General features: G+C 41.8%; 1 protein-coding gene across 2 annotated transcripts in view; it reads left to right on the top strand.

Moving 5' to 3' along the window:
* sptbn2 (spectrin, beta, non-erythrocytic 2) overlaps window positions 1-14,917 on the top strand; it is a 65,944-nt gene that overhangs the window by 42,968 nt on the left and 8,059 nt on the right. For both annotated transcript variants that reach the window (XM_088320456.1, XM_088320457.1), the window contains exons 26-35: window positions 2,164-2,442; window positions 2,518-2,648; window positions 5,287-5,491; window positions 5,580-5,954; window positions 7,800-8,044; window positions 9,617-9,755; window positions 9,821-9,905; window positions 9,983-10,179; window positions 11,689-11,816; window positions 11,917-11,992. In XM_088320456.1, coding sequence (XP_088176582.1) covers window positions 2,164-2,442; window positions 2,518-2,648; window positions 5,287-5,491; window positions 5,580-5,954; window positions 7,800-8,044; window positions 9,617-9,755; window positions 9,821-9,905; window positions 9,983-10,179; window positions 11,689-11,816; window positions 11,917-11,992 — 1,860 coding nt within the window. The remainder of the gene's footprint in view (window positions 1-2,163; window positions 2,443-2,517; window positions 2,649-5,286; window positions 5,492-5,579; window positions 5,955-7,799; window positions 8,045-9,616; window positions 9,756-9,820; window positions 9,906-9,982; window positions 10,180-11,688; window positions 11,817-11,916; window positions 11,993-14,917) is intronic.

The raw sequence follows: 14,917 nt of genomic DNA, 5'->3' as shown, positions 1-14,917 counted from the left end.
GGAACCCTTCTATGTAACGTCTTTACTAAAACCTCAAAATGTTCTTTTATCTTTTCTTCATCCATTTTACTTGTATATATTTTCACAATACTTTTTGGTTGAATACAGTACTGTAAAGCTTACAGCAACATTGTTCGAGTTTGTAGACATGTGTGCACTGTGAGATTTTAGCAGGTTTTAGGAGGTAAAGTCGGAGCTTGTAAAGTGACTGTTCGGAGCAAGGCTTAGAATTTAGCAGATTGGTGATATGTTTGTGCGAGCATATTTTTTTTTTACCCTAGTTAGGGAAGATTTGCATTATCCTCACAGTAAATGTATTCTATAAATAGGCAATTAGATAGAGAGAGAGATAGATAGATGGATAGATACTTTATTCATCCCCATAGGGAAATTCACATTTCCAGCAGTATCTTTTTGTTGTTTATTAAGAGATGAACAGGATGGCCTCGGGGTGCTGTGTTGTAGTTTGGCAACAGCGGAGTGGATGACGTCACACGGCTAGTCCAAAAGTTCGACGTCCCTGCAGCAGATGGAAATCTTTGTGCCCAGGGTTACACCACCTCATGTTCACGTAGATAGCCAGTCCCCCTCCTTTGCGCTTCCCACTGGCTTTTGTGTCTCTGTCAGCCCGAACAGCGCAGAAGCCGGTTAGCTCCACGTTAGCATCCGGGATGCTAGACGTGAGCCACGTTTCCGTAAAACACAGCAAACGGCACTCCCTGTACGCTTTGATGTTTTTCACCGGCACAGCCGGTTCGTCGGTCTTATTTGGTAGAGAGTTCACATTTCCCATGATTACGGACGGTACCGAAGGCTTATAACGCCGCTAGCCGCTTAGCCTTAGTTCCGGCTCTGCATCCACGATAGGGCCCCCTCATCACGCCAGCACGAGAATTCTTCAGGGCAAGGAGTTGATTCCTCGAGTAAAAGCATTTTTGTGCGTTAAAACCCATAACCAGAGGATAGAAAGTCATCCAAAGTGTAGTTGTCAAACGGGACGAAAAACATCGAAGATAGAAGCAGACGCTTAAAACAATAAATCGCAAAATGAGCGAAATAACACGGAGCTGCCGGAAAGCCAGCCGTTCGTGGCGGCGCCTCGAATGTTTTACAGTTACAATTTCATTGAAGGCGAGACGTTTTTATGCTTTTATTAACATTTTATGGATATAAATCTACATCTCTAAATCACATGACTCCTATTAAATATGCATATTGTTGAAAACTAACTGTACTTTGATTTGGATGAGTGTTTCCTGTAAAATACATTTTTTTATGGTCTGGCCTTTTACAATGTATAAGACACAGTAATACTAACCAGTGTATATGAGCAACAAAAGTATGAGTATGGATGTTAAGAGGGGACTGTACGAGAGTGTGATTGTGCCGACTGTGTTATATGGTGCAGAGACTTGGACCCTGAACGCAGATTTGAGAAGGAAATGAAATGTTTTTGAGATGAAGTGTTTGAGGACTATGTTAGGAGTGACAAGATTGGATAGATTAAGAAATGAAATTGTGAGAGACAGAACTGGAGTAGTCGTGGACCTGAGCAAGCGTGTTGATAAGAGAGTACTCGGTTGGTTCAGACACATGGAGAGGATGGATGAGGAGCCAATGTTGAAGAGGATCTACAGAGCAGAAGTCAATGGAAGGAGACCAAGAGGAAGGCCGCCATTGACGTGGATGGATGGTGTTTTGAGTGCACTACAGGAAAGAGGTTTAAATATAATGGAGGTTAGAGCTCTTGTTGTTGATAGAAAGGAGCAGAGAGGTGTTGTGAAAGGATAGTGGGATTGTGGACGCGTTCTTAAGGATGGGCTGGGCACCCGTATGATGCGGCGGGGGTAAACCAGTGAAAGTTGTCAAACAGAAGAGTGTGTTGTGTCACCCTGCCCCGAGTGACATGGCCGCTTTCTGGTGTCCCATTTCATCTGGAGGGACGTAACTTGACCAACTTAGGTGTTTGGGCAATTGGGTTGGCCATGGTCCAAAAAATTTTGTGTGTGTTTTTTTGCTATTTTTTTCCCCGTTTATTTTCTTTATTGTATGTGTTTGTCTTGCTGTCAGTCACCCCTCTTGAGGGATATGACCAAGGTAGATAGATAGATAGTATATACACAAACGGGTATAAATTGATCCCGTTCTCTGTTTCTGAATCAGACATTGCAAAAAGAGATCCAGGGTCATCAACCTCGCATCGACGATATCCACAAACGAGGACAGACTCAAAGCCAGGTAGACGGGGAGCGACAGTCTCTCCTGGAGGAGCGGCTCACGGAGCTGAAAGAGCTTTGGGATCAGATGATCGGCGAGACCGACAAACGTCACGCTCGCCTGGTGGAGGCCAATCGAGCGCAGCAGTTCTACGCAGATGCAGCTGAGGCCGAGGCTTGGATGGGAGAACAGGAGTTGCACATGATGTCGGAAGAAAAGGCCAAGGTAACCTTGGGCGAGCCAAGGAGGGAATTGGCGCCATATGACATCAGTTTTAAAGTCAACTGGTTTGCTTCTCAGGATGAGCAGAGTGCTCTGGTCATGGTGAAAAAGCACCAGAGTCTGGAACAGGCACTTGAAGACTACGCCCAGACCATTCACCTGTTGGCCAACAGCAGCCGACTCATGGTGACCAGTGAGCATCCAGAAAGGTAAGAGAATCCACAGCCAATTTTGTCTTTTCAGGGGTCGTGAACGAATGGCTCTCCGGGCATGGCTTTTTTTTCGCCGGTTCTGGCTCGGTGATTCAATAAGGGCCTCGCTAATTCTCTCATTATCTTGTATCACTTCAAATTTTTTATATGCAAAGCCATAGGGGAAGAGTCGATTTGTGGTTCAGTCCAGAATATATAGGGCTATGTCCCGACTACATTTAAAGGTCACGGTGTTACACCAATCACATATCCTGCATATGAAAGCTTATTTATCTATGTATGTTCAATGTCAAGACACTTTACATAAAAAACCCACAAAACAAACTGTAAACACCCAAAAATGCCTGTTACGCACCCAGAGCAACTTGATCAGGTGAGCGGTAGGGGTGGGTGGACCTGTCACCTAGCTGAGGGTAAATACATCTTGTTTGCAGTATTTAGTGACATTTTTACAAAAGAACTCTGCTCGCATCTTGTTTTGAAACCACAACAAATTCATTATTCAATGATCTTAAGTAACTGCGGGACGGAGATAACTTTTAAATGGTATATTTGTTGATATGGGTTACAGGCTCTGGTGATATTATTTCATAGATTGGATCAAATCATCAAATCTTACACAATTAAATAAAATGCGCTGAAGAATTAGCTTTTGTTTAGAGAGCAGATTTGGAGGTTGGAATGTTGTCTAAGAACCTATTTTGCTTTTTTTGCCTCTTTTTCTTATTTCTTCATTCCTATTTCTTATTCATTTTAAAAAATAGATTTTTCCCTTCTTTTTGTCTTACTTTGAAAATATTGGGTATAAATTGGAAGAAAAAGGGTGCCTTTGGCTCCATTACAGTCTCCGTAGTTTGTAGTCTTCCTCGGACTCATATTTGATTGCACTACACATGACAGCGACATATAGTGGACAAATATAAACCACTGAATTGCTGTTTCTGCATAAAAACGCCATTTGGCCGAACCTCACCTAAATCCTCGCTTCCAAAGAGACCCCTTGTTCTATATGCTTCTACAAAAGTCAATTCCATTGAAGTTGGGAAAAAGTTTAAAATGTCAGTAAAATTAGAATAGAATGACTTGCAAACCTTTTCTAACCCATATTTAAATGAATACACCACAAAGACAAGATTATCCATGTTCAAACTCATAAACTTTATTTCCATAAGCAAATAATGATAAACTTAGAATTTTATAATTGCAACAAGTGCCAAAGTAGTTGGGAAAGGGGCTTCTTCACCATTGTGTTACATCACCTTTCCTTTTAATAACACTCAATAAACGTTTAGGAAGTGAGGAGACTAGTTGTTGAATCGTTGATAGTGGAATCCTTTCCCATTCTTGCTTTATGTACAGCTTCAGCTGTTCAACAGTCCGGGGTCTCCTTTGTCTTATTCTGCGCTTTATAATGCGCCACACATTTTCAATGGGAGACAGGTCAGGACTGCAGGCAGGCCAGTCAAGCACCCGCACCCTCTTACTACGAAGCCACGCTGTCGTGAGACGTGCAGTGTGTGGCTTGGCATTATCCTGCTGGAAGAAGCAAGGGCGCCCATGGTAAAGATTCTGTTTGGATGGCAACATACTTTGTTCCAAAACCTGAATGTACTTTTCTGCATTAATGGTGCCTTCACAGATGTGCAGGTTACCCATTCCTTGGCCACTCATGCACCCCCATACCATCACAGATGCTGGCTTTTGCACTTTGCGTGCATAACAGTCTGGGTGGTTCTGTTCTTCTTTGGACCGGAGGACACGACGTCCACAATTTCCAAACACAATTTGGAAAACTGACTCATCAGACCACAGAACACTTTTCCACTTTGTATCAGTCCATTTTAGATGGGCTCGGGCCCAGAGAACCCTGCGGCGTTTCTGGATGTTGTTGATGAATGGCTTACGCTTTGCAACATAAAGTTTTAACCCACACTTACGGATATAGCGTCGAACTGTATTGACTGACAGTGGTTTTCCAAAGTGTTCCTGAGCCCATGTGGTGATGTCCTTTACACATTGATGTCGGTTCTTAATGCAGTACCGCTTGAGGGCTCGGAGGTCACGGGCATTCAATAATGGTTTACGGCCATGCCGTTTACGCACAGTGATTTCTCCAGATTCCCTGAACCTTTTCACAATATTATGGACTGTAGATGATGATATCCCTAAATTCCTTGCAATTGTACTTTGAGGAATGTTGTTTTTAAACTGTTCAACAATTTGCCCACGCAGTTGTTCACAAAGAGGTGAACCTCGCCCCATCCTTGCATGTGAATGACTTAGCTTGTTCGGGTCTCCCTTTTTTATACCCAGTAACAACTCTCACCTGTTGCTAATTCATCTGTTCACCTGCAAATAGTTGGTTGATTTCCATTCATCCACTTTCTGAGTAGTTATTGACACCTGTCCCAACTATTTTGGCACGTGTTGCTGTCATCAAATTACAGAGTTGATGATTTTCTCCCAAAACAATAAAGTTTATGAGTGAAGACAATAAATATGTTGTCTTTGCTGTGCATTCATTTAAATATGGGTTGAAAAGAATTTGCAATTTACTTGGATCAATTTTTATTTGCAATTAACACACTTTCCCAACTTCATTGGAATTGAGTTTTGTATATTTTGAATTTGACAGTGACAGAATCACATTAAGGCAAGCGCAAGTGGACAAGTTGTACGCCGGGTTGAAAGACCTTGCGGAAGAGCGCCGAGGAAGGCTCCAGGAGAGACTTCGTTTGACACAGTTAAAACGGGAAGTGGATGACTTGGAACAGTGGATCGCAGAAAGGGAAGTGGTTGCCGGCTCCCACGAACTAGGACAGGACTACGAGCATGTCACAGTAGGTTTTGTGCCCCCCTTCCAGCTTATGACTCGTCCGCCGCTGCGGGAAGACGTAGCTCCATCGTTTTCTATTTTCATTCCGGCAGATGCTGAGAGACAAGTTCCGCGAGTTCGCCCGCGACACCAGCACGATCGGCCAGGAGCGCGTGGACGGTGTCAACGGCCTGGCGGACGACCTGATCGAATCCGGTCACCCGGAAAACGCCAGCGTGGCCGAATGGAAGGACGGGCTGAACGAAGCCTGGGCCGACCTCCTGGAACTGATCGACACGCGCACCCAGATGTTAGCCGCTTCCTACGAGCTGCATCGCTTCCATCAGGACGCCATGGAGGTCCTCGGACGCGTTAAGGAGAAGCGGGAGGCGCTGCCGTCCGACCTCGGCCGGGATTTGAACACTGTCCAGCATCTTCACAGACAGCACAATACATTTGAGAATGACATCCAGGCCCTAAGTGGACAGGTAATATGCTAATTAAACGTAAGAATACCGTATTTTCCGAACTATGAGGCACACCCAAAAAACGCCAGAAATTTGAACGTTGGTCTTACAATCCAGTGCACCTTATATTCAAGCAAAACTGGAAATGTGTTACCATATTTGTGCAGTTATTGATCTGTCGATACATTTTAGCGCTGGTGATCAAAGAGGATAGCAAATGTAAAGCACAGAATCCTAACCATTTTTGGGCCGAAAACCGGGCTGGTGTTTAAGGACCGGCTGCTGCCACTAGTGGCCGAAAACCGGGCTTGTGTTTTGGACTTTTGGGTGAAAACCGGGCTTGTGTTTAGGGACTTGTGGGCCGAACACCAGGCTTGTGTTTGGGGACCGGTGTTATGCCGAGAAATGCATCCCTGCCGAGATTTGCATCCCCTCGCTACTATAAGCACCTTTACCTGGTTTTATCTCACTTTTATATCACTTTTCGGGAATGTAATGGCGGACATATAACCAAAACCACTTCGTCTTGCATTTGTTGGGAATTTAATACAACTTAAACCATTCCGTCTTTGTATTTGTTGTGAATGTAATCGAACGGTAATGCACAGCGTATACAAATCACTTTTGAGAACTGTTATGCTCTACCATAAAGCTTATTATGCAGAAATAAGCTTTATGGTAGAGTGCATAAGAGTTTCAATACGAGCGATTTGAGTAGAAAAAACCTAAATAAACATGTTACCTGCAGAGCCATGCATACAGCGTCGTCAGTGTCCTCGTTTGCAGACATTTTAACAAAAGAACTCTGCTTGCACCTTGGTTTGAAACCACTATTTTGGAAATGAAGGTCAAAATGAGCCTAAATGAAGTCATTTTGCAAGGGAGACAAGTTTAAACTATTATATGTTGATATTGGACACATGCTTCGTCATTATTCATATTTCATAGATTTGATCAGATCATTCAATGTCACGTCGTGAAATAAAATGCGCTGAAAAAATTTCAGCAAGTTTGGTCATTTTGCCAAAATTTGTCTTGAAATACATTGTATGTCTCTCTCTCTCGAAAATAAATCAAAATATTTTGCTATCATGGCTTTTTGGGTCATAAAGGTTCCTTGCCCCTGCTCTAGACGACGAGTGATACAGACGACACATGAAAAGGCATTAGATCTGATTTCATTATCACACTATTTATAGTCACGGCACTAGAAATGTTAGAGTAGAGAGATTATCGTTTTACTTTTTCTCAAACTAAGCATGTTAAGTGACATTAAATACATTTTAAACATTTTAAATATGTGCAGCCATGCGTTAGTGTATATATTTCAAAACAACCAAATTACTCCCCACAATGCTGTTCTCTTCCTTTACATCAGAATCACAGAATTATTTCCCACAATCCCCTTTTCATCATTCAGTTCTTAAAGACTTTGCGAGTCGGCTGTATTGCGGACCGGTTCAACATTCTCGCCCCCCGACCCAAGAAAACAACAACCGTGACTAAAAATAATATGAGGATGAGATCTCACCTAATATTTTTTCATGTGTTGTTTCTATACCTAGTGTTCTTGGAGCTAGGATTCAGTGCACTCCACACTGTGATCTGGGTTTGATTCCCGTTGCATTCAATGTTATGCAATTATAAGCAGTTGTGATCACTAGTACTGCACTATTTAATATTTGTGCAAGCATAGTCCTTATAGTAGTATAAATTCCATGAGACTTATAATTCAATGCATCTTATATATGACAAATGCCACAAAATACTATTTTCAAGGAGTATTTTGGGGGCCTTTTAATGAACAAAATACGGTACATGTCTTTTAAAAATAGATACAGGAATTTCTCTTTTTTCCTACCCAAGGTGAACCAGGTGCAAGATGACGCGGCACGGCTGCAAAAAGCCTACGCCGGAGAGAAAGCCGATGACATTAACCGAAGTGAGCATGCTGTGAGCTCCGCCTGGGAGGATCTTCTCAAAGCGGGCGAATCCCGCCGGGTGCTCCTCCTTGACACCGTGGAGAAGTTCCGCTTCTTCAACATGGTGCGAGACCTCATGCTTTGGATGGATGGCGTCAACCTACAGATTGATGCGCATGACAGCCCCAGGTGAGAAAGTCATGACTTCGAATGCACTTAGGTTGCTATGCAAATTCCTTTTTTTTTTTTAAATCAGGCGTATTCAACCAGCTTAGTTCAAAATAAAAGCTTGAAGAAATTGCTAGTTTTAGTCTGTAATTATTTGATAGGGCACATCTTTTTTTGTGTCCGCAACTGACAGCATTTGTTCTTCATGCCATGAGGCTCTTTTACTCCACCCGGGGGAGTAAAAGCCCACATTGAACCCCACCCCCACATTTGCATATTACCCTATTTTCATGACAGTGCGTATTTTCCGTATAGCACTATTTAAATACTCTATAGCAACAAATTTTATTGGGTATTTTTGTATCCTATATCTTTTAATTTATTATTTTATTTTTCAACACAAAGATACTGCTGGAAGTGGGAATTTCCCAAAGGGGATGAATAAATTATCTATCTATCTATCTAGACATCTATCTATCTAGACATCTATCTAGACTTCTAGACATCCATCTATCTAGACATCTATCTAGACATCTATCTAGACTTCTATCTATCTATCTATCTAGACATCCATCTGTCTATCTAGACATCTATCTGTCTATCCAGACATCTATCTATCTAGGCATCTATCTAGACAACTATCTAGCTCAGACCTGGGCACTCCGGTCCTGGAGGGCCATACGTCCTGCCAGATTTTGAAGTTTGCTCTTCTTTAACTCAGGTGATACAAATTATAACCTCGTTAGCAAGCTAGCAAGTGCTCGTTAACGATACTGGTGATTGGAATCACCTGTATTGGATCAGAGAAACCTCAAAAATCATGCAGAACATACGGCCCTCCAGGACCGGAGTGCCCAGGTCTGATCTAGCTAGACATCCGTCTATCTAGACATCCATCTGTCTATCTAGACATCCATCTGTCTATCTAGACATCTATCTATCTATCTATCTATCTATCTATCTATCTATCTATCTATCTATCTATCTATCTATCTATCTATCTATCTATCTATCTATCTATCTATCTATCTAACTCTGTATCCATCTATCTATCTATCTATCTATCTATCTCTATCTATCTATCTACTAACTCAACTAGCTACGAAAATTTAAAAAAATAATTTTGGTTTATTTTTCTACATTTTATCAGGATAGGTGTTGGATTTTGAAAAAATAATTAAAATGAGGATAATGAAACCATTTTGTTCATTTTGGGTTAAAAAAAACAAATATATTAACTGCAATATCTAATACTAATACAGTTCAAGAATAACCCTGCCTTCTCATGTCCACTTGAAGGATTTTTTTAATTTTACGAATGTTTTTAACAATGATAGAAATGAGACTTGTAGGAAAATAAATATAAATATTTTAAGTGCTTGACTGCACATGTAAATACAGCACAAACAATAAATTTTAGTTGCTTTAAAAAGTGCCATAAAATCAATAGATTGTCAATGCCGATCCCTGCTTAACCTCCTAAGACACCGCCGATGCACAGCCAACAAGAAGTGTCTCGGGTCTTAGGAGGATAATGGTGGGTTTTTTGTCGTCATAGCGACTCGCGCCTCACCATTTATGATGTGGATGCAGGGACGTCTCCTCTGCGGGCCTGGTCATCGCCAATCACCAAGACATCAAGTCGGAGATCGAGACCCGGGCGGACAGCTTCGCGGCCTGCATCGAGATGGGAGACGCGCTCATCAGAAATAATCATTACGCCGCGGATGAGGTCACTTTCTCTCGCCGCCTCAATACGGATGCAGAAACCCGGTTGTTAATCAGGTGTTTTCTCAGATTCGGGAAAAGCTTGCTCAGTTACAAGAAAAGAGGGAGAAGATCAACAAAAAGTGGCAGGACAAGATGGACTATTTACAAATCAGTATGTTGGATTATGTTTGGAAGAGGGCGGGTTCCAGAGAGTAAAATCCTCTTTTTTTTCGTTTCTTTGCCTTTCAGTGCTTGAGGTACTGCAGTTCGGACGCGACGCCTACATCGCCGAATCCTGGCTGGCCGGGCAAGAGCCCCTCGTCCGGACGGCGGACCTCGGCTCCAACGTGGACGAAGTGGAAAGTCTGATCAAACGCCACGAGGCTTTCGAGAAACTCGCCGCTTCCTGGGAAGAGCGTTTTGTCCAGCTGGAGAAACTAACAACAGTAAGTCGACGACGGAATGCAATCACAATCGCAGACACTGGTGAGTGGACAGTCAAGGGGGCTTCCGGGGGTAAGCTCCCACTGGAAGAACATTTTGTACATTTTAAATAGAAACGCATCGATCTGGAGCATTTTTAGAGCAAAATTAACAAGCTAGCTTTATGTTGTAAAAGGATAGTGGGATATTTGGACACGTTCTAAGGGATGGGCAGGGCACCCGTATGATGCAGTGGGAGTAAACCAGTGAAAGCTGTCGGGCCCTGCTGTTGAACAGTGTGTTGTGTTACCCTGACCGAGTGACATGGCCGCTTCCTCGTGTCCCATTTCATCTGGAGGGAAGAAAATACGACCGACTTGGGTGCTGAAATGCTTCACTTGTTTTGGCACCTGTATGATGCGGCAGGGGTAAACCAGTGAAAGCTGTCGGGTCACATTTTTGGTGTTTTTTGCTACTTTTTCCTTTTTTCTTTTCTTTGTTTTTGTATATGTGTTTGTCTTGCTGTCAGTCACCCCTCTCGAGTGATATGACCAAGGTAGATAAATAGATAGAAATAAATACTCATATCAGTGATTTTGTGATTGCTGCTATGACAGGATGCCTGTTCTTCTTTGATTGTCTAAAGGAGGGTGAGCGATACTGGGAATTTTTTATCGGTTTGATCCTGATAAATACATGGTAGTATCAATTGATATTGACCTGCTCGGTGGCCTTGGAGGTATGGCGCCCGCCCCGAGACTAGGAGGTTGTGGTTCAAACCTCGGCCGGGTAATACCTAAGACTTAAACATTGGTACCCGTTGCCTCCCTGCTTGGCGTTCAGCATTAGGGGTTGGAATTGGGGGGTTTGCTCACCTAATGACTCCCAACACCTCAGTTGGGTTGAGCGAGGGGGCTGGGAATCCCCTCCTCTGTATCAATCTCCTAAAAAGAGTCAGAGATGACTCTAGCCACCTCCCACTAGTGGGATATGGCTGTGGTGTGTGTATATATATATATATATATATATATATAATCAATTGATATCGGATACTTTTTGCTTGAAATTGTCATGATCATCGAATAACTGAGCCCTTCCTCAAGTTAGTTGACATGTTTCATTTTGCACGGTGAATATTTATGTATATATGTCGCGGTATCAGACCACGTTACCACACCAACTACACCTGGAATTGAAAAGAAGTCCACACCACGCTGCACTGTTTTCTTATGGTATTGGTAGTCTCATAGATTTGGCCCGCTCGTCTGCCTGGGAGGTAGGATGCAGCAGCTGGCCAGGTAGGTGCTAAATTGACGCCTGTCAGTCACAAACCAGGCATAAAGAGTTCCAGGCCGGCTGATAGAAAGGCTCCATAACTTGGGGAAAACGCAACGCTCGTCAATGTCACTTCATAATTTGACACATTTCAATGTCACAACCGAGTGCGTGCTTTTGGTCATTTAAATTTACGATGGTATGGGAAACGGTGCAATTCTGATAGTCTCCAATGGTGTGGACTTTGCCCTGTCCAGCTGGAGGAGCAGGATTTTCAGAGGAGGCGAGAAGAAGAGGAGCGAGCACGACGGCCTCCCACCCCAGCCCGGGTAGAGGAAGTCATGCCGTCGGAGGCTGAAAGTCATCCGCACGACTCCGCTGCCAGGTAAAGCAAAGGTTGATTTTTTTTTTAATTTTTTTTTTTTTTTTTATCAAACACAAAGCTGTACACAGTGTCAACATAGTTGTCTATTTATCAAACACAGAACCAGTCTAGACCAGACCACCCTGAATCAGTCGGTGTCTGTGAACGGTGTACACAGTGACAATGACACGTCGCAGGTGAGTCTTTTTCTGTTTTTTTTTAAAATTATATGTATGCAGACAGTTTTGTTATTCAAGTTCAGGTTTTGAAAGAAAGGAGTGACTTTTTTTTTGTCGACATTATACCACCATTTTCAATCTGTGCATTTCATTTGTAATTGTACTGCCTGTGAGTGCATAAGTGTCGTAGCATCGGTTTACTAGAATGATCAGAAATGTCTCTTGTCGGATCCCGACATTGTTGTCTGTAAAGTAGGCTTAAACATATTTGCTCAAGGTGTGTAATTCTAATCAGTTTGATGTTCCTTTTGGCGTCTCTCAGTCTTCCTGTCTTTGTTTAAAGGTGTTGGTACTTTTCCAGGGGGGTGGTCTTTTGTCTTTGTCTCAATATATCAGTACTTTTACATGTCTTGTGATTTCAATAAAACACGAGATTGAGTGAGAGAGTATGGAAAGAGCGAGTTGCTCGTCCACTCTTTGGTCATCTCCCCGGCTGCAGCAGGTTAAAAAACTCAAATCTTTTGCTTGATGAACTTTCTTCTACGGTTAGCCAATTTCTATAGCTCTCCCACACGTCAGTGGTCTTTTTTAGACCCCACATTTTCCTTCATCGCCATTCTCGTAAAAAAAAATTTTACGTCTATAATTATGAATGGCACTGAATAAGTTTCATTCAAGGTGGCACTTTCATCATCATTGCGAGGATATTTGCATATAGAATCCCCACACTCACTAAACAAAACATTTTAAAGGCACTTTCTTTCTTATAAAGCACCTAAAAAAAAATCCAATAATTAAACAAAAACAATATTGATTCGAATAAACTATTATGCAAATAAGCAGGAATACATGAATCTAATTCATATGAACATGCATTTTTTTAAAATACTTGCAGGTCAAGTTATTTTGCACTCACCGAAAGGGAACTGACATGATTGCCTGCCAACTTGCTGCTAAGGGTTAGACCTAAGATTTATGGCCCGAGCCCGAGCCCGAGCCCGAACGCGAACCCGAGGCAATTTCGGGCCGGGTCGGGCCTGAAATGTCAGTCATACGGTCGGGTCGGGTTCGGTCCTGCTTTTTTTTTTTTTTTTTTTTTTTTTAATTAATTAATAATTATAAATATATGTTCATTAAAAATATATACTTAAACTATGTATGGATACTAGACCAAGGAATATAGTAAATCAAATAAATATTATTTGTGTACAATTAGTTGTGATTGCGGAAATCATAGCGTACAGTGACGTTGGTGACTTTTCCATCCGCATTAACAAACTCATTTTGTAAAATACGATCGCGCTTTATTGTTTAAATAAACGCGTTATATAGACTAGAATCTCCCAATTATTATAATTAGCTCGCTTTATTTTGTTTTAAAGCGTATTATATAGAATACGATCGCTTTTGTCGGAAGCGTACATTGACGTTGGTGACATTTTCATCCGCGTTAAAAAACGCAATTTGTAGAATACGATCGCGCTTTATTGTTTAAATAAACGCGTTATATAGACTAGGATCTCCCAATTGTTATAATTAGCTCGCTTTATTGTTTTAATAAGCGTTTTATATAGAATACGATCGCTTTTGTCGGAAGCGTACATTGACGTTGGTGACATTTTCATCCGCGTTAAAAAACGCAATTTGCAGAATAAAATCACGCTTTATTGTTTAAATAAACGCGTTATATAGACTAGGATCTCCCAATTATTATAATTAGCTCGCTTTATTGTTTTAATAAGCGTTTTATATAGAATACGATCAGGGGGGGGGAATTTGCATAGGAGTCGGAAAAGGGCACAACACGTCAACACCCCCTCCATGAAAGTGCTGCGCTAAAATCTTAAGGACGTACTACTACTGCTGCTGTGGATTATGGCCCAATGATCAAGTCGTCAAAATGACGGACGCCCTTAAATGTTTTCGCTACCTCAAAAAAAAAAACCGTCAATGACAGATTGTCGCTTAATGTAACATCTGCAGTGCAGACACAGAAATATAAAAGATGTAAATGTTTATACAGTTTTATTTAACTTAGGCCTAGATGTTGTAACAAAAGGCAGAGTTTAATTTGTTATCATAAATCACCCCTCCTTATAAATAAAATATGTAATTTCGGGCCCCCTCGGGCCGGGCCAGCAAATCCAGTTGATTAGTCGGGCTCGGTCCGGGTCGGGTTTAATACCCCTCGGGCCTGCGTCGGGCTCGGGTGCTTTTTTTTGGCCCGATCTTACCTCTACTAAGGGTACCCCAACAAACCAAAAACCTTGTGCAAGGCTGGGCAAAAAAAACAAAAGAAGAACAGTGGGGTTGGGTCACATTGAGTCTCTATTGTCTTCCTTGTGCTTTGTAGCACTCATTTTCGTGAGCACTAAACAATCGTGATCAAATATTACACTGCGACCTTTTAACAGGGTTAGTGAAATCCTTGAAAATGCTTGAATTTCAATGTCGTGTTTTGAAGGTTAGAAAAGTGCTTGAATTTTGGGTGAAGTGCTTGTAAATGCTCAAACACGTTGCCATGTTTCTCAACAGATTTGACATTCTGACTCGTTTAACCAGGCATTCAATAAAGAAAGTGAAAACGTGTCTCCTTAAAAATGAAAGACAAAAAAAGTTTATTTGAGTTTATCTAAGAAATGCACATGCTTGCACACGCATCATGAATGAGATGACTAAGGCTTCAATGAGGACACAAGCCAGAGGATGGCAGCAGAGAGTAACAAAGTTTCAAATTCTGTACAGATCCTCTACACTAAAAAAGAATTGACTTTCCTTGGCTTGCAGCAACCTTAAATACATTGTTAGTGCTGGTGGGATCAACAATAGTAATGATAACAAAAAATGATCTTATGATTGTAAATATTCTTTCAATGGTGCTGGAGAAATTAGAAAGTTGGGTTTCAAAGTCCTTTAAAAGTGCCATGAAAAAAGTATACCGAC

Source organism: Urocampus carinirostris, chromosome 17 (genome assembly GCF_059441175.1).
Source record: "Urocampus carinirostris isolate Australia breed hairy pipefish chromosome 17, RoL_Ucar_1.0, whole genome shotgun sequence".
NCBI lineage: Eukaryota > Metazoa > Chordata > Actinopteri > Syngnathiformes > Syngnathidae > Urocampus > Urocampus carinirostris.
Note: the sequence above shows the minus strand (reverse complement) of the source record. Positions and strands in the feature narration are given on the sequence as shown.